This window comes from Eurosta solidaginis, chromosome 5 (assembly GCF_040869045.1).
Source record: "Eurosta solidaginis isolate ZX-2024a chromosome 5, ASM4086904v1, whole genome shotgun sequence".
Taxonomy (NCBI): Eukaryota; Metazoa; Arthropoda; class Insecta; order Diptera; family Tephritidae; genus Eurosta; species Eurosta solidaginis.
The window spans coordinates 276400694-276420524 of NC_090323.1; the positions used below are offsets into that span (position 1 = coordinate 276400694).

The window sequence follows — 19831 nt, forward strand, 5'->3', positions numbered from 1 at the left end:
TTGATGGCTTACTGATCAGCAGTGCATGAGACAAGGGGCCAAACCCCTGCAAAAGTAATTTTTGGCAATGACCTTAGACTGCCAGATGATTTGAAGTTTGGGATAGGTGCCAATGTGGAGAAAAATGTCAAGAAATCCACTAGTGATTTGGAAGAAGAGCTAAGAGAAATACATGATCTGATAAGGCAACGAACAAAGATTATGAGTGACAAGATGAAAGCCAGATACGATAAAGCAATTAATTCGGAAGGTTTTCAGGAAGGAGATTTGGTGCTGTTATACAACCCACAACGTAAAAAAGGTTTGTCCCCGAAATTGCAGTGTAATTGGGAAGGCCCATACAAAGTTGTAAAACGGATCAACGATGTAGTGTACCGCTTACAAACCATCGGTAAACCACGAACCAAAATGAAAGTGGTCCATTTGGAAAGGCTGGCAACGTTTAGATCGGGAGATTTGTCTGTTGGGGACGATCGAACATAGGTGGAGGCCAGTGTTACGAATATTAGCAAAACTATGGGGTGCTGCCAACTCTAAGCCTATGCTAAACAGTGATATCATGCACATCCATAGATCAATCATTATGTATCTACTACATAAACGAATCAATAATTGCGTCTACACATATGTACGTATACGAGCAGCGGAGAAACAATGAACAAACCCATGCATATATCTTATCTGAGTTGTCACAAGAGAAGGCAATAATTTGTGCAAGTATTACTCAAATGAGAAATTATACATCTGTAGTTGTAGCTGAGAAATTTATAACTAAGTAAAGTTCTGGAAGCGCCTAGAAGATGCCACGAGGAAATCACAGAGTATAAAAGCATCAGCGGTAGAGGCGCTATGGGCAGTTTTCGATTAAGACGCTATCTAGCGAGCAATAGCAGTATTATTTTGAAAGTCAGTTTCATTTAAGCTATCAGTTTGGTTATTAAGCCAGCGAGTTGCAAAGTATAAGTGTTATTGTGAAGTACTTTAATAAAGGCCATTTTTTCATTATTCAATATTGGAGTTATTTATTCAACAGTTTAGTGATACGAACTTAGCAAAAGGCAAATAAGAGGATTTGCAGTAAATTCATTACAATATAAATTTTGTTCCTGAGCCCGCTATCACCACACCACGACGGCTATGTACGACTAATACTTTTTAACTTCCAAACTCTGTTGGTTGCTTTTATTAAAAAACACAGAGAATCAGCAGGTATGAAAAGCCCAAAACGCAGATTACAAGAGTGTCCTATCACTTTTAAGTATGGAAATAAAAAAAATTTTAAATCATCAAGGTTGATAAATTTACGTCGGCGGACTCTAGATTAAGGATTTCAAGAATTTTTTATATATGGGGATTAGGGGAGAGTTTACAGATTCCAAAAATACCACCCACGCTTCCGGAGCTTTATAGTTTTTGTATTTCACATAGTAGGTTAGGTTAGGTTGAACTGGCCGGTCCATGAGGACCTCTCATAGACTAACTGAGTCCGTGGTGTTACCAGAAGTTTGTTTTTAACGACCAAACTGAAAACCCCTATCAAAAACCAGGACCTATGTTATAAAATAACTGTCTTCTTGGCAAATACTAGAAGCTTCCTAGGACTTAAGCCACTTGCTGCTTCTAGATATGACAACTGTATCACTCCTAATAGCTGGAGTCTTAGCCTGGCAAGTGCAGGGCACAAGCACAAAACGTGCTCGATCGTTTCCTCCTCAAGCCCGCACTTCCTACATCTGCTATCACTGACCAAGCCTAATTTAAAGGCATGTTACGCCAGAAGGCAGTGTCCAGTAAGAATACCCGTGATGAGTCTACAGTCCTCTCTTTTTAATGATAGAAGCAAGTTTGTTAGTCGAAGGTTGTAAGACCTACACATAATCTTCGACACTTTATAGCCCCGCGCTTGAACTCACGCCTTTCCCGCTTGGTCGATCATGTGTAACTATCGCCTTCCTTTAATCTCGCCCAGTCTAATTGGGAAGTCTACGGAGCAAGCTTCAGGGGATGCGCCCTTTTTAGCTAGTTCATCCGCTTTTTCATTCCCATCTATTCCCATATGCCACGGGACCCAATATAGATGTATGCTTCTCCCTGTCCCGATTCTCTCCAGAGACTGCTTACACTCTAACACGCATTTAGATGCTGTGATATGCGAGATTAATGCCTTAATTGCTGCTTGACTGTCAATATAAAAGTTAACAAGGTTGCAGTTTAAGCTTTTCTCTTCCTGGGTTTCTACTGCTTTGGTTACGGCTAATATTTCCGCTACAGTAATTCGGCACCCTGTAGGATCTGTTTATTTCCGGATCAGCACTGTATCCTGCAGACCCTACTCCTTGCACTAATTTGGAACCATCTGTGTACACATGTATCTCCTCGTCCGCCATTTTCGCACCCTTGCGCCAACCGACCACCTTTATTGTGGCCTTAAGATCTCCCTCGAAGCGCAGATAGGGAATCAGGTAGTCTGTTCGTCTTGTGATTGATGACGGTATACTACTATGGCCGTATGGTCGGCCCTCAAGTTGCCCCGAGGCACCGAGCCTGATTGCAGTTGTTAAAGCTATGTTCTTTGCTACCAGGTCTACAGGTGGAATATGCAGAATGGCATACAGTGCAGCCATCGGGGTTGTTTTCAGGGCTCCCGTAATGCTAAGCATCGATAGTCTGCATACCCCCTCTAATTTTTTGAAGTACATATGTTGTTTTTTGTGTGGTTTTCCAGCATATGGTAAATGCACATACGGTTACTCACAAAAATAAGTACACACTTGGTTTATGCTGAAAAAAACTCAAATACAGTGGCTCACAGCTTAATTGATAATTTTCATCTAAAATATCGCAAATTCCCTAACAGAAACCACATTCAAAGAAATGTCATGTGGGGAGAATTAATCAAAATTTCAAAAATTACCATCAAAATTTTCAAAAAAATTTTTCAGAATTTCTAGAAAATTTTTGAGTATGCAGTTTTGTAGCCCAATAAATTTTAGTATAAGTAATAATGTGCAAGTTAGAAATAACTCAACAATTTTCTGAATTTTCAGAATTTTTTTCAGCAAGGGTGTTATATACATATTATATACACAAGCTTTTCATCCACAATTTCTTTTTATCACTCTTTTTCCTTTTCCTTTTATTTAATAAAACTGCTGAAGTTGCAAGTAAAAAAAATCATCATCCGATGACGACATATTCACGTTCGAACGCTGCGGTTTCTCAATGCAAATATTGATTGATGGCTTTTTATTTTATAGTCGCGGGGCAAGGGTCAAATACCCGACACGCACACATACAAAAATTCAGTCAATCTCGTTGTTAATTGCCGGAGCCCTTTAAGCACGCTATAAGTTGCGGAGTACTGCGGAGTACTTTCAGAGTAGTCTAATAAAGACCATTTTGTAAAACAGAATATTGGAGTGTTTTATTCAATAAATAAGCGGAATTTCCCGAAATTTGTTAAATATACATAGAAATGTCACGAACATTAAATTATATGAATGCTGTACATATGCAAATATCGTCTTCCCTAACCAGCTACAAAACAATTAGGGTACGCTTACATCAAAAATCAAAAACAGAAGATTGTGCATTCACGAGTTCAAAATTGCTTCGTTCTGCGTAGCTACGTCACGCTTGACTGCTTCAGCGAATGAAAGAAAGAAAAAAACAAGAGCTAAAGGAAAATAACGTAAAAATTGCCCATAAAAAACAGCTGAACTAATGTTTATCTGCGCATGCGCCACCTTCTATAATTCCATCATGCCCTTACATAGTCACCGATAAACCGAAAAATTGCAATCTGCCAATAAAATCGGCCGGGCTGGAGATACAACTACAACCGATTTTCGGCCTGCATATTTTTTGTTTCACAGATATACGCTTGCTTTTATGTGCTTATCACATGAAGGGCGCCAACCATAGTGTACCTATACCAAGTGTGTTCACTAAGCGATAAACGTCAAAACTACAAACAGCCTCGCTCACCTGATGGAAATCTCAGGTCTAGAGTCGCATTTTTGGTCTCAACGACAACATTTTTGACTACCAATCGTATCGACTTTTTCAATTTTTCAATCATTCGGCGCACTCGGTAATGGTATCCATTTTGAATTCGCTGTCATTCCGAATCCAGCGAGTGCCTGTCAGAATGCTTGACAGATAAGTCAACACACTTGTACTTGTACACTATGGCGCCAACATTGCACACAATTATATAATATTTCACAGTCCACCGCACAATTAATTAATTTTTCACAGTAAGGCAAGGTGTACACGAGGCTACGCGTCATAGACGCTGCAGGCGAAATTTGTACGCTTTGATGCCGAACACATGTATTTGAATGGAGAGCTGCATACGAGGCGGCAGCTGCATGAAATTTTCGTGTAGCTAAACGTACAGCAATGTTGGTCGCTGAGCGTACGTACGCTCGAAAAAAAGGAAGAACAAGATGTTTGTTTACATTTTTTTGTATGCAAATTTGTGTAATTAGTTAAAAAATGTTACTTTAGTTAATAAAAGTGTGTGAAAGGTATATTACCAAAACGAAAAAGAGTATTAAACACCACAACAGCTTGGTTAGACATTTTTGAAGCGTTTAAAAGTCTAAAAAGTGTGGGAAACTAGAAATCACCCTTTTCTCTAGTCCGCGGTGGTTTAAAATTGCTTTTCATAATTTGCAAAGGCACGGGGATGCAAACAACGTTTAATACATATTTTCCTTTGGTTTCGGGGACGGATATAGCTGAAGAAATTAAATTTTTTATTTTTTTCAATAATTGTTTGCTTTTTGTAGCGACGCTCGAAAGTAGCTTCGTATGCAGATCTTGAGGCGTAGAGAAATTGTAGCTATATGAAATATCTTGTACGCGTCTATTATGCGTAGCCTCGTGTGCACCTTGTCTAATTGCACGCAGTTTAGCAAACAGAATCGGACTATAAAATAGAACACGCGCGAATTTATTGGCAGTGAAAAACGACCATGATGGAATTATAGAAAGGGGCGCATTGCGCATGTAAACATTTGTTCAGCTGTTTTTTATGGGCAATTTTTACGTCATTTTGCTTTTGCTTTTGTTTTTTTTTCTCTCTTTCTTTCATTCGCTAAATCATTCAAGTGTGACGTAGATGCGCAGAACGAAGCAATTTTGAACTCGTGAATGCACAATCTTCTGTGTGTGATTTGTGAAAAACGACAACGACCATGATGGAATTATAGAAAGGGGCGCATTGCGCATGTAAACATTTGTTTAGCTGTTTTGTATGGGCAATTTTTACGTAATTTTCCTTTAGCTTTTGTTTTTTTTTTCTCTCTTACTTTCATTCGCTAAAGCATTCAAGTGTGACGTAGATGCGCAGAACGAAGCAATTTTGAACTCGTGAATGCACAATCTTCTGTGTGTGATTTGTGAAAAACGACAACGGCCTATAAGAATTCGGTGGTCGGTTGAAATGTACACACGCTCATATAAATACATGTGTTTACTTTTATCGGACGATTATTATCGGCATCGGTAGATCAAAATCGATGGCTGTGTAAGCGTACCTTTACTGTCGTAGACACAATGTTCTTACCAATGTTGTTAAACGCGGTCTTTTTTGTGCGGATTTCATATAAAGTTTTTTATAGTGCTTATCTATATAAAGATAATAGTTTTCTTCCGATCTAAATATTAAGTTAAAAACAGTAATTCAAGTTAAAACCTGCAAACGGTCATAGTCAGCTCCTTTTAATTAAATTTTGCATATTTACAGCATTCATATATTCTAAGCCTGGTTTTTCAGTGCGAGATTAAAAATCAGTTAAAGTTGACTAGAATTTTAACCTTGCGACTTTGTTCGATGACATAAAATGTTGCTGCTCATCTCAGCTTAAGCGGCCAAAGTGGCAGGTTTAACTCTAGTCAACTTTAAATGTAGTTTAAACTCGCACTAACAACCGGGCCTAAATGTTCGTGACATTTCTCTTTGAGTGGATCTTTAATATATGTATATGTATGAGAGCACACACTACCCTACAAGACAGGTACTCGTTACCTAATCGATTACTTAATCGTCACCGATAACTCGTCCACCAATTATCGCCTTAATCACTTTAACATTGATGTCGTGAAAAAAGTAAAGCTGCAGACATTGGTGCTTTATCGGTAACCGTATCGGTAACCTTCTAACAGCTGATTCGACCAACCTTATGAGAACAATGCAATCGATTAATGGTGCTGCTAAGGTCGTAACCTTTTCGTAGCCAATCAATTGGTTTTTGGTTTACCGTCGTAACGATAAACAGCTCCTCATGGAACTTGGGGGTGGGGAGGGAGGGGATGGCCTGAAGGTTTAATGTGGCCACATAAATCGTTCCCGAGATGGTCGGGCTAGCACCTTAATGGTGCTGTGGTACCAGAGCGTACCGGTTCTGTATCCGGCAAAGGACCATCACAACGATAACACTCCCCAAAGCCTTCGGGGGCCAACCTTATCGCTACAACAACAACAACATGGCTACATCGCCATGTAGGTAGTGTGGCGTTCTACCTTGTATGTAGGTACTGTATGTGCTCAACCGTGCAAATTGACATTAGCAGTAACATTATTTACATGAACATTGCCTGGTATTTGTGCAGGCATCAATATAGCATATATTGGTCCAGTTCTGTGTGCACCAGCCACTGGTACAAACACTTTTGAATGCATAGCTTTAATATAGATTAGATGTCCAGCAATGTTCCGGTTGTGCCAATATGTAATGGGCTGCTCCGTCTCTTGGTACGGCTGTATTAGTATGGGCGGTTGCAATGTATTACTAGTCTGCTCAAGATCGTATGGTACATAGATGGCTCGAAGAAGCCAGAGGGGATTGGAGCCAGAGTCTTCGGACCCACAGCCAAAATATCAGTACCTCTAAAAGCACATACGAGCATTTTTCAAGCGGAAGTATTCGCTATAAGTTGGTGTGCTAAGCTGAACCTTCAGCGCTGATACTCCAATGAATTGCCATACTCAGTCAGACAGTCAGGCCCCACTAAAGGCAATTGTGGCGTTCGAAATAAAGTCAGCACTGGTCCTCGAGTGCGTAGAAAATTTGAATCAATTAGGAGCACACAACGTAGTACTGTTGCCCTGGGTCCCAGGCCATAGGGGAGTAGAGCGTAAGGGGCAGGCTGACTCTGGTGTTTAACTTGTTGCGTCCCTCCCACAAATTATCATCCTCCAAGCAGATCCATGCAGCGGTTCTGCGCCATTCTCTCCTCCTCCGCGAAGGTATCGAACCCAATCCGGGTCCTTCTCCTGACCCCGGTCCTGAGAAATGGTTTTTCTGCGTTTGCCGGAAAAGAATCTTTTTAGGATGATTGCATCGGACTGGTTGCTCTGGGCTTGATCCCAAAACCCGACGTCCTCGTAACTTTTACAAATCTTTTGTGGCTTCTTGTTGTTCACGCCCTCATTACATTATGAGAAAATACGGCACCTGAGAACACAGCTGTATGAAGCTGAAAAACACAAGCAGGTCCTCAGTGAACTCCACAAACAGGCGTCGGACGTCTATGCCAAGAATTGCCCTGTGAATCTTATACTCAAAGAAGAAAACTAGCAGAGCAAGACCGCACTCTCCCTAATAAAACGCGAGTCACTCTAGCTCAACTTCGATCTGGATACTGTAAGAGGTTAAACAATTACCTATCCAGAATCAACCCCGACATACAAAACATATGTCCTGCTTATAATGTGTCCCCACATGACACCAACCATCTCTTTAGCTGTATTGTGGAATCAACGCCCCTAACACTCCTCTCATTATGGTCCACCCCTGTTGAAACTTTCTGTTTCCTTGGACTTCCGTTAGAGGATATTAATGACAATTTGTGATCGGTCGCACCTATTGGATGGGGCGAAGCACTGCTACAACAACAACAGCAGACGGGTAACCCGGAAAGAGAGGCAGGAACTGCCTGGCCCATCGATCCCGAGCCGTTCCTGCCAGTTGGTTCACAGGGCATTTATTAGTAGAAGGGAGGGAAAAGAGAGAACAAGAGAGACAATCTAAGTTACTGTTAGGAGGTTATAGCACAAGTCGCTACAGGGCAATAATAGACCTCTCGAAAGATAACCTAAGAATCCCAAGAGCTATTCTTACAGGGCATTATAGACTGAACAGCCGTATGCAGAAACTGGGCATACTATCGAATAACACAATCTCAAAACGTAGGGCTAAGTTTATGGGCTCACCATGTCCAATGCATTCCCACATTTAATTCCTCAAACCAAGGGTTCATCACAGAAAACGGCTAGGATGAGGTGCTGTGAAGGAGATGTGCAATCCTCAATAAGTTATTTATCTACCTACGTTCCGGTAACAAGCACTATTGAGGTACTAACCCGAACATCTCGGAAGCTACTAATATGACTACATTGAACCTTCTAGGGATTGAATATTAATAATGACCGCTAAAATTTACCATTCTCCATGGAATGCTAGATATATAACTTTCCGCGTTTTGAATCAGTAATGAAAAGAGCAAAATTTAATAAAATTTTAATTGGCTGTGGGTAATAAGGTGTTGATCTCCTCTCTTAACGCAATGTAATGGCAACGGCGACGCAGGGAAAATAATAAAAATTCTATAAATCTACTTATCATAATTAATTAATTCCTCCCTTTCTATGCAGTTGTATGCATACATACATATGTATTTTGTTCTCCAAACGCTACCTCGTAAAAAAATTTATGATCCAAATATTAATCTTAGATCGATCCTTTGCGAGCATTGGATTAATCCACAAATCTCTGAGTCCTTTACGTTTTTTACTGCTTTTTACCATTGCATGTCCTTACGGGCGAGCACTCCCTTTGAGATCCTAACGGATGTCAAAGCGAGCATTATTTTTAGCTCCTTTTTACATCCAAAACAAACAAAAAGGGAGTATTCTTCCATACATCCAAAATGGAGCAGAAATGGAATGATGTATTTTATCTCCAGTACGAGGGTAAAGTGAGCAATGTTTAGTTTGTCCATATATACACAGAAAGAAAATGTGTACACAATTCAATTCGAATTCAATTTATTATTAAAATGTTACATATTAGAATAATGAAATAGGTTAAAAAAACAAAAGAAATAAATTTATAATCCACTTTAGATAATTACATATTGATTAATGGATCATTTATGTATAAATTTTATGTTTATGAAGAATTGCTATTTCGTGGAGATTTAAGCGAATATGTTTTGCGGTAAAATGTTAAAATGTTGCCTTGTCATTCTTACCGAAAAGGAAATAGCTGAATAATTTGTATTTGTTTATCGCCACTTTATCTTTGTTCCCATCCCAATTTATTTTAAGCAAAACGTTGTCGTGAAATATTTTTGATAAGACCTTCTCAATTTTAATTTAATCAAACCTGTATTTTATATAGCTAATCTGGAAAACATAACAATAAAGAGCTTTAAAAAGATCATTCACTATATAAAATATTGTGAAAAAAATTCTCTTACCACTTCTGAATCAGACTTGGTTTTAATCAACTCTTCTGCAGAATTTAGTTCAACTAGTGAACGAATTGGAAATATTTGTACATCGATATAAGCTGGACGTGAAACTTTTTTCAACTCTTTTAATGACACGGTATGTTTGCATGTAATTACTTTTAACGCTTCGACTTCGTTTGAAACATGATTAAGTTTATTTTCAAGCTTTTTGACTACTTCAAGAATTTCGTTGATTTTTTCTAAAACCAAAATAAATAAAGAAAATAAGTTTAATAAGGAAATAGTTAAATTGAGACACTTTAATTCATATACCTGAGTCATTAGTCAAAGTACTTGGCATAGTTTCCGGCGTAAATATTGTCTGAGTTTGGTATGTATTTGCATTGAAATTCATTTTTAATTGAGGATAGAAGATTGATACCTAAATTTAAAATGTGAGCGATATTTATTTGTGTTCTCATCAATTTTGACAGTGATGCAATATCGGAATGAAAACATAATAATCTGCATCAGGTATACAAAATATTTTACAATATACTTCACGCAAGTTGATTCGCTCCCTAAGCGGATTAATAGATTTTGCCTTACAAATTACTAGGCAAGTTTTTGAGTCGGCAGGGTATTCAAACAAGCTTGTTACATTGTAAAGAAAAAATGAATTGAACAACAAATGATTTGGCTGACCAACGCCGATGACTCAATAGTGAGGAATGCTTTGTCAGCGAATTATTATATTGACCTATTCCTGCTTGAGCAGTTTGGTATGACGCATTAATACATTAGGCGACTTGGCAAACGCGAATGAACTCATGATAGTTATCTGGGTCAATGAACGAATGTTTGCAATGTTAAGCGTGTTTGAGCTGAGGTGAATTCCACGCGATACTACACCATCGGCCTTTAAATTAGGCGTATATAATTTTATGCTTAATTATATACGGTCACCCCAATGTCACTGTGATAAGTGTGCCGTGTTGTTTCATTCTTCGTTGAATGACCCAGTCAACTTGCTTGGTGTTACCAAAAGAGATTTTTTTTTTATTTAATTGTAATTATTAATCATGTCATAGTGGTAACTTGATATAATGAGTATATGTGTTTTCTTTTTTTGGTTTTTATTCGTTTGCATTTGCTTTACATACAGTGCCCGTTATGCTGATTCTCGCTTTTTCATAATAAGCTGACTTTTGCTATGTTTTTTTTTGTATATTTACTATAATGAGTAATTTTTTTTTTGCACAGCCGACCCTTAAGAGCGTCGACTCACTTAAAAATCGGCATGTGAATTAATAGTAAATGGATATCAACATAAATTGTTTGTTTTTGTGATCCTGCCAGCCTGATCTTCAATTAGCTGAAAATTTGCTCATAAGCAAAATTCGCCAGATCTTGCTGAACCGATATCCTGCCATCTCACAAACAGTTCGCTAACTGCTAAGAATTTTAAAGACAGGACTAAAGGTCCTGCCAAACTAAAAATAAAAACCAAGTAGTCCTGAACGAAACAGGATACAAAGGAAGGAGACATTTTTGCGCTACAAAGAGGATTCCAACAAAATGGCTAACATCATCAATTAAGAGGAGCTGAGCAAATTAATACCGAAAATATTCAACATCAGTTATAAGGACTTGAGAAAATTAAAATCGAAAACATTACATCATCAGTTATGAAGATTGGAGCAAATCAAAATCGAAGTTAAACAACATTCTGATCGGCAATAAGGATGACTGACCAAATAAACGCATAAGCGAAGTGGAACAAACAACATTCTGATCGGCAATAACGAGAATTGACCAAATAAAAACATAAAGCAAGGTGGAATAAGAATGACGAACCATAAATGTTTAAGTATAATAAGTAATAAACAACATTCTGATCGGCAATAAGGATGACTGACCAAATAAACGCATAAGCGAAGTGGAATAAATAACATTCTGATCGACAATAAGGATGACTGACCAAATAACCACATTAGCGAAGTGGAATAAACAACATTCTGGTCAGCAATAAGGAGAATTGACCAAATAAAAGCATAAAGCGAGGGGGAATAAGAATGACGAACCAAATAAAAGCAAACGAGGTGGAATAAAGATCTCTTCAACAACAGCTAAAATCAGCAGCAAACAACATCCAGACTGAAAAGGAGTTATGAATGTTTAGGTAGGTAGGTAGGTTGAACTGGTCGGTCCATGAGGACCTCACATAGACTGATTGAGTCCGTAGTGTTACCAGAAGTTTGTTTTAACGACCAAACTGAAAAACCCTATCAAAACCCAGGACCTATGTTATAAAATAACTCCGTCCTCTTGGCAAATACTAGAAGCTTCCTAGGACTTAAGCCACTTGCTCTTCTAGATCTGACAGCTGTATCACTCCTAATAGCTGGAGTCTTAGCCTGGCAAGTGCAGGGCACGAGCACAGAACGTGCTCGATCGTTTCCTCCTCCAACCCGCACTTCCTACATCTGCTATCACTGACCAAGCCTAGTTTAAAGGCATGTGACGCCGGAAGGCAGTGTCCAGTCAGAATACCCGTCATGAGTCGACAGTCCTCTCTTTTTAATGATAGGAGCAACTGTGTTAGTCTAAGGTTGTAAGACCTACACATAATCTTCGACACTTTATAGCCCCGCGCTTGAACCCACGCCTTTCCCGCTTGGTCGATCATGTGCACCTCTCGCCTTCGCTTAATCTCGCCCAATCTAATTGGGACATCTACGGAGCAAGCTTCAAGGGATGCGCCCTTTTTAGCTAGTTCGTCCGCTTTTTCTGTCCCGATTCTCTCCAGAGACTGCTTACACTCTAACACGCATTTAGATGCTGTGCTATGCGAGATTATTGCCTTAATTGATGCTTGACTGTCAATATAAAAGTTAACACGGTTGCAGCTTAAGCTATTCTCTTCCAGGGTTTCTACTGCTTTGGTTAAGTCTAATATTTCCGCTTGGAAAACACTACAGTAATCCGGCAGCCTGTAGGATCTGCTTATTTCCGGATCAGCGCAGTATACCGCAGACCCTACTCCTTCCACTACTTTGGAACCATCGGTGTACACATGTATCGCCTCGTCCGCCATTTGCGCACCCTTGCGCCAACCGTCCACCTCTATTGTGGCCTTAAGATCTCCCTCGAAGCGCAGATAGGGAATCATGTAGTCTATTCGTCTTGTGATTGATGACGCTATACTACTATGGCCATATGGTCGGCGCTCAAGCTGCCCCGAAGCACCTAGCCTGGTTGCGGCCGTTAACGCTTTGTTCTTTGCTACCAGGTCTACAGGTGGGATGTGCAAAATGGCATACAGTGCAGCCGTCGGGGTTGTTTTCAGGGCTCCCGCAATGCTAAGCATCCATAGTCTGCATACCCCCTCTAATTTTTTGAGGTATGTTGTTTTTTGTGTGGCTTTCCAACAAACAAGAACTCCATAGTATAGAATAGGGCTTACAATCGCTGTAAAAACTCAATGAGAAAGAGATGGCGATAGGCCCCACGTACACCCCAGCATTCTTTTACATGCATAGAGTGCCGTTGAGGCCTTCTTGACCCTCTCCTCCACGTTGAGCTTCCATAACAGCTTACTGTCTAGGATGATTCCTAAATATTTTGTGCAAGGTTTTTCCTGTAAGGTCACCCCTCCTAACTTAGGCCTGGTCCAATTTGGGACCTTGTACCTCTTTGTAAACAAGACCATATCCGTCTTCTCCGCATTGACTTTCAACCCGACATTAGATGCCCAGTGAAAAGTTTGGATTTTTAGAAGACAAGTTAAAAGTGTGGACATGAAAAACAAGTTGCTACTTTGATGTGCAAACATTAAATCTCTTGTTTATTCGATAAGTTCTTTGTCTTATATAGTAATTTACTTAACCTATACATTCATAAATATCTTAATACTAATAACTAAAAATATGTACATTGGAAATGGGGTATGAGTACATGTATGTTTGTATACAGTCTTTGTAGTGTAGTTTTGTATATGTTATTTAGCAACGTCGGCAGATCTATGTGAGTACTTTGGTTAAGGCTATGCATACACGTAAGTATGTAAGTTTGAACGCTTGTTGGCATATCGATGCGAGTACTTTTTATTTGATTCCCATAATGGTTTGTATGTACTAAGCAATTTATTGGCTCTGCACGGATAAGGGTTTCATATTCGGCATTCCATTGGAGTTAGTTAAACGTCTGGGTTAGTTCAATAATTTATGTAGGAAAATATTGTAATATGATTATTACTAAAATATTTTTGGAGTTCATGATGCGTATTATTGCAAGTGTGTTACAGTGGGTATGAAGCATAATGCTACATTACAGTGGGTATGACGTATAATGCTACACCATCCGCCTTAGAAAAAGAGTTTTATATAATTGTTTTGTGAAAAATTGTATAAGACTCTTTGTAATTTTTTCAAGGATTTTGATATTTTATTGTTACTTAATATTGTAGGGAAAGAGGTTGTTTGCTTTGCTTTTGATCTGCTGACCTTGATGTTTTTATTGTTTATATTTTAATGCATATCCCCTTTTTTTTCAAAAATGTTTACATTTTACATATATATATATATATATATATATATATATATATATATATATTTTTTTTTTTGTACAAGTCCTTTTTTTGTTTCAAAATTTTAAATTTTTAAATTTAACTTTTTTTTATTTATTTTGTTTATTTTATTATTTTATTGCCGGATTTTAAATGTGTCGACCCATCTAAAATCCGCTTGTTTTTAGAAATTATTTTTATTAATTAATCGGGTAAATTGGAATGATTATTTGTTAAATTACCAAAAGATATTTTAAATGGGTTTAAGTCTATTTTTATGGATTATTAATTCCTTATCCCTATTGTTCTTATTAGTAGACTTCTCTCTATGTGGTATTAAAGTAAAATTGTTATTTTCGTCAATTTTCTTTACTTTATACCGTCCTTTATATCTATGGTCTAGCTTATGGCAATCTTCTTCTCTTACTAAAACTAAATCTCCTAATTTTATTTCCTTACTGGTGCTACTTTTATCATAATTAACTTTTTGTTTTTCCTTAGCTTCTTTTACCAATTTTATAGCTCTTTGTTGCGCTATTTGAAGTCTATATTTAATTTCCTTATCATATGCCTCGTGATTATATACTGGGCTTATTTTATTTTCATTTAAGAATTCATACTTCGGGGGGTTTTTCGCAAATATAAGCTCATAAGGGCAATAGTTGTGTACGGTCGATGGGGTCGTGTTGTAGCAGTACGCGAAATATTTTAGGTATTCATCCCAATCATCTTTGTCACTGGATATGTATGAACGTACATATTCATTAAACGTTCTATAACTACGCTCTACAGTGCCCAAAGTTTGATGATGGTATGGTGTTGAGTTTTTGTGCTCAACTTTTAGCAATTTGCACAGTTCTACGAATAATTTATTTTGGTATTCGGATCCCATATCTGTTAGGATTGTTTTCATGGGGCCATAAATCAAAATGAAATGCTCGAATATAGCTTTAGCAACTATTAGTGCATGTTTGCTTGGGACTGGGATTGCTACCAAGTATTTTGTGAGATCGCATATAATGGTAACTGCGTATTCGTTTCCGTTTATTGACCTTTGCAATGGTCTGACCGTATCTATCTGTACTATATCGAAAGCTCTCGGAGGTGTCTCCGTTATTGTCATTGGCTCTTTTATATGCTTATTTATTTTATTCTTCTTGCAGTGGATGTAGGTGTTTACTTTTTTCTTTATGTCACCTCGCTTATTTTTCCAGCAATAGTTTTGTTTGATTTTCTTTATCATGCGATTTATTCCTGGGTGGCCACCACTAATAGGATCGTCATGATATTTCTGCAGAATTTCTCAAATTTTCCCGGGGCTAGTCACGTACACAACCTCTGGGGTTAGTGCAATTGTTAATTTTTTGAGAACCCTATTTCCTAATTCAATAATTTTGCCTACTCGAGTATAATTACTTTTAAACAATTTGTCGCCTAAGGACAACTGTATCTTTTCAAGTCCTAAATTGGCGGCTTCTTTTTCGAGCCTGATAAAGAATTGTCCTAAGTCAATTTTATCATCTACAATTAGGTTGCTTGTATTTATAGTGCTACAAATTTTCTTTCCCTTTTTGAAATATAATTTCGGGGGATTGAAAACGAGCTTGACATGTCTTTTTACTTCAAATTTATTTAGCGCTTCATATATTTTTGGGTTCTCAGTGTGACTTTCTTGAATTTTAGCATTATTTGGTATATTTCTAGCTGTTGATCTAGTTGTGACTTTCATTATTTTGCATGCTTCCACTGACATTTCTTTTAAATTTGTTATGTTAATGCGAGACAATGCGTCTGCGATGTGATTTTCTTTTCCAGCAATGTACTCCACTTCGAAATCATACTCCTCTAAATCAAGTCTTATTCGTGTTAACTTAGATGAAGGGCTCTTCCTCGAGAAAAGGTAAGTTAAAAGGCGATGGTCGGTTTTAATTTTGAATTTTCTACCATAAACGTATGGTCTGAAGAATGTTATGGCCCAATGGATTGCTGCTAGTTCCTTTTCTATTGTAGCTTTGTTTGTTTCACCTTTTGTAAAGGATCTAGAGGCGTAAGCAATTGGTAACTGTTTGCCATCATGTTCCTGGCTAAGGACTGCTCCGCAAGCATACCCACTAGCGTCTGCAGTTATACAGAATTCTTTATTGAAGTCGGGGTACTGATGGACTGATTAGTGCTTCCTTTAAATAAACAAAAGCTTTTTGACATTCTTCTGCCCAGTCGAAGGAAACATTCTTTTTGCAAATCCTATTTAATTTTCTTGAGTATTCTGCGAAATTCGGTACAAATCTTCTGTAATAATTGCAGAATGCTACGAATCTTTTAACTTCATCTGCTGTTTTTGGTGTTGGGTAATTTTGAACTATCTCAAATTAGCTTGGATCGGGTAGTATTCCCTCGCTTGTGCATTTATGTCCTAAATAAGTTACTTCTTCGCTGAAGAATAGGCATTTGTCTGGATGTAATTTTAAGTTGTATTTACTACAAGTAGCAAAAACATCTCTTAAGTTTTTTAGCATATGTTTTTCTGAACACCCTAGTACAACTAAATGATCCATATATAGAAATGCTTGGGATGGTTTGAGGCCTGCAAATGCCAGTGTCATCATTCTTTAGAATGAGTTTGGTGCTACTTTTAATCCATAGGGTAGTCTTTTAAATCTATATGTACCATTATCTGCTGTGAATGAGGTTATATCTCTAGAATCTTGGTGTAATTCTATTTGGTGAAAACCTGACATAAGGTCAAGGCATGAAAAATATTTTGCTCTTCCAAGTTGGTCTAAAATATCATCAATTCTTGGAAGTGGGAATTTATCCGCTGCTAGTTTTTTGTTTACTTGTCTGTAGTCAACTACCAGTCTCCATCTTTTTTTCAGTATTACCTGGTAGTGATTTTTTAGGTACCAGTAAAATTGGGCTGTTGTACTCTGATATAGAGGGTTCTATAATGTCATCTTCGATTAATTTATTAACCTGTTTAATTATTTTTCATTTTTGAGTTTCGGGCAATCTATAATTTTTTATGTATACTGGGTGTCATCTTTCATGTGTAATTTTTGCTTATAAAAATTATTAGAGGAGATTGGTTCCGTTTCTAGTGCAAATATGTCTATGAATTCTGTGCATACTGAGGTCAATTCTGAATTGACAAATTTTGGGAAATTTTTAGTTAATCTTTTTAACTTTTCTGTGTCATTGCTTTGTTTATTGCGTGTGTGTATTTTAATTAAATTGTAGTCGTCTAAATCTTCTGTATGTATTTTGTAATTTTGAATAGTTGTGTTTTTATGTGTGGTATTTATAATTCTGACGTTTGTTCTTTGTTTGTAATTGTGTTCGCTATAAAAATGCCTTCAGATAATTGTTGATGGGGTATGAAGATGGTTTTATTATCAGAGTTTACTGTTACTTGTCTAATGACTTCAGATCTATCAGGGATCGTAATTGTGTTGGCAGACAGATAATTTGTTAGGTACATTGTGATTGTTTGGGGAAAATCATATGGTCTTAGGATTAGTTTATCCTCATTTTTGCCATAATCTAGAATACAATTATACTTCTTAATAAAGTCCAAACCTATTATACCATCACACGGTATTGGAAAATCGTCTTCTACGATGTGAAATTTATGATAAATCAGAAGGTCATCGCCTTTTAAATCAGCCAATGCCCTTTAGGTCTGTTATTTGTTCTGTATTTATTTTTGTATGATTAAGTACTTGATTCTTTTTAATTATGGAGATATCTGCTCCTGTGTCTACTAAAAAATTTGAAATTGAGTTATTTAATGATGTTTTTGTAGATATGTAACTATTTAAGTGTAGATTTAGTACACATATTTTCCTATCTATTGATTTTGAAGTGGAGTTTCTTGGTTTTCCTGCTGGGTACAATTTCGAACGTTAGGGGTCTGATTATACTGTCTGTTGTTGTTTTGGGATTGTGCTCCTCTTTTGGCATTATTATTTGTTCTTGCATTGTTATTGTATCTCTGCTGTGGTCTAAATCTTCTTCCTTGGTAATTCCCATAGTTGTTATTTCGGTAACCTCCACAGAAATTACTTCGATATTGATTTTGTTGCCGTATATTTAAAATTGCATTCGAGCTGCCCATGAATTCCGTGCAGCTGTTTGTGAATTTTCAGATTGCGTCGTTCATTGTTGTGAACGTTCCTACTTGCATTATCATTTTCACTTTATCATTGGAGCAGTTTTTACACATGGCCTTTACTGCTGCTTGCGTCGAATATCTCGTTGCTAAGTCTGGGTTAAGTCCATCCGAAATATAAGCTCCTTCCAGTGATCTAGTGGCGTTGCCTCTGGATTATTTTATTGTTAACCTGTGCTTATTGAAAGGTGTCCTTTGATCCCGTTGTGTTACCACCAAATATTTTCAAATTAGTTTGCCAAGTCCTTCGATTCCATTTTTCAAATTAGTTTGCCAAATCCTTCGGTTCCATTGTGTTACCACCAAATATTATTCAAATTAGTTTACCAAATCCTTCGATTCCATTGTGTTACCACCAAATATTTTTCAAATTAGTGTGCTAAATCCTTCGATTCCATTGTGTTACCGCCAAACGGTGCCAATATTAAATCTTTGGGTGTTGTTTTATAAATGGTCAGAATCCTGGGCAGTCAGATCCTTTTTAGCAGTTGTGCCAATTTTGATCTGAACTGGCAGGATTCTTCCTCCAGCAAGATCTAGCTAATTTTGCTTAATAGCAAATTTTTCAGCTAATCAAAGATCAAGCTGGCAGGATCGCCATGAAAAGTTTGGATTTTTAGAAGACAAGTTAAAAGTGTGGAAATGAAAAGACAAGTTGCTACTTTGATGTGCAAACATTAAATCTCTTGTTTATTCGATAAGTTCTTTGTCTTATATAGTAATTTACTTAACCTATACATTCATAAATATCTTAATACTAATAACTAAAAATATGTACATTGGAAATGGGGTATGAGTACATGTATGTTTGTATACAGTCTTTGTAGTGTAGTTTTGTATATGTTATTTAGCAACGTCGGCAGATCTATGTGAGTACTTTGGTTAAGGCTATGCATACACGTAAGTATGTAAGTTTGAACGCTTGTTGGCATATCGATGCGAGTACTTTTTATTTGATTCCCATAATGGTTTGTATGTACTAAGCAATTTATTGGCTCTGCACGGATAAGGGTTTCATATTCGGCATTCCATTGGAGTTAGTTAAACGTCTGGGTTAGTTCAATAATTTATGTAGGAAAATATTGTAATATGATTATTACTAAAATATTTTTGGAGTTCATGATGCGTATTATTGCAAGTGTGTTACAGTGGGTATGAAGCATAATGCTACATTACAGTGGGTATGACGTATAATGCTACACCAGGTATGAATATCGCGAAGCGCCCGATCCATCAAAGAACTAATCGTTGGAAGGTACTTTCCACTTATGACAATTGCAACGTCATCTGCGTAAGCCGTAAGTTTTACGGGTCCCTCATCGAATTGCCTGAGCAGTTGGTTGATGACCAGCGTCCACAGCAGAGGTGATAGCACCCCTCCCTGCGGCGTGCCCCTGTCCACTGATTTCGTGGCCTCGTACAATCCCCATTGTGATGTAATCTTTCTGCAATTTAACATGCAGCCGATCCATCTATGAATGTTTAAGTATAATAAAATTTTTTTTAGAATCAGTTGAGCGGCCTCAGGGACGCTAAGCTATGAGCAAAAACTTTGTTTTTGCTTAGGAAATTTTTTTTATCTGCATTTTAAATTAGAATAAATTTGTCACAATGGGACTAGCTTAATAGAA

At 37.5% G+C, this 19831-nt stretch overlaps 1 protein-coding gene across 1 annotated transcript in view; it reads right to left on the reverse strand.

The window, feature by feature from the left end:
- Positions 1-9052: 9052 nt before the first annotated feature.
- LOC137253664 (uncharacterized) overlaps positions 9053-19831 on the reverse strand; it is a 164224-nt gene continuing 153445 nt past the window's right edge. The window contains exons 3-5 of the mRNA XM_067791032.1: positions 9799-9907; positions 9493-9725; positions 9053-9418 (exon numbers count right to left, since the gene is read on the reverse strand). Of these exons, the coding sequence (XP_067647133.1) occupies positions 9389-9418; positions 9493-9725; positions 9799-9880 (345 nt within the window). The 5' untranslated portion in view covers positions 9881-9907 and the 3' untranslated portion in view covers positions 9053-9388. The remainder of the gene's footprint in view (positions 9419-9492; positions 9726-9798; positions 9908-19831) is intronic.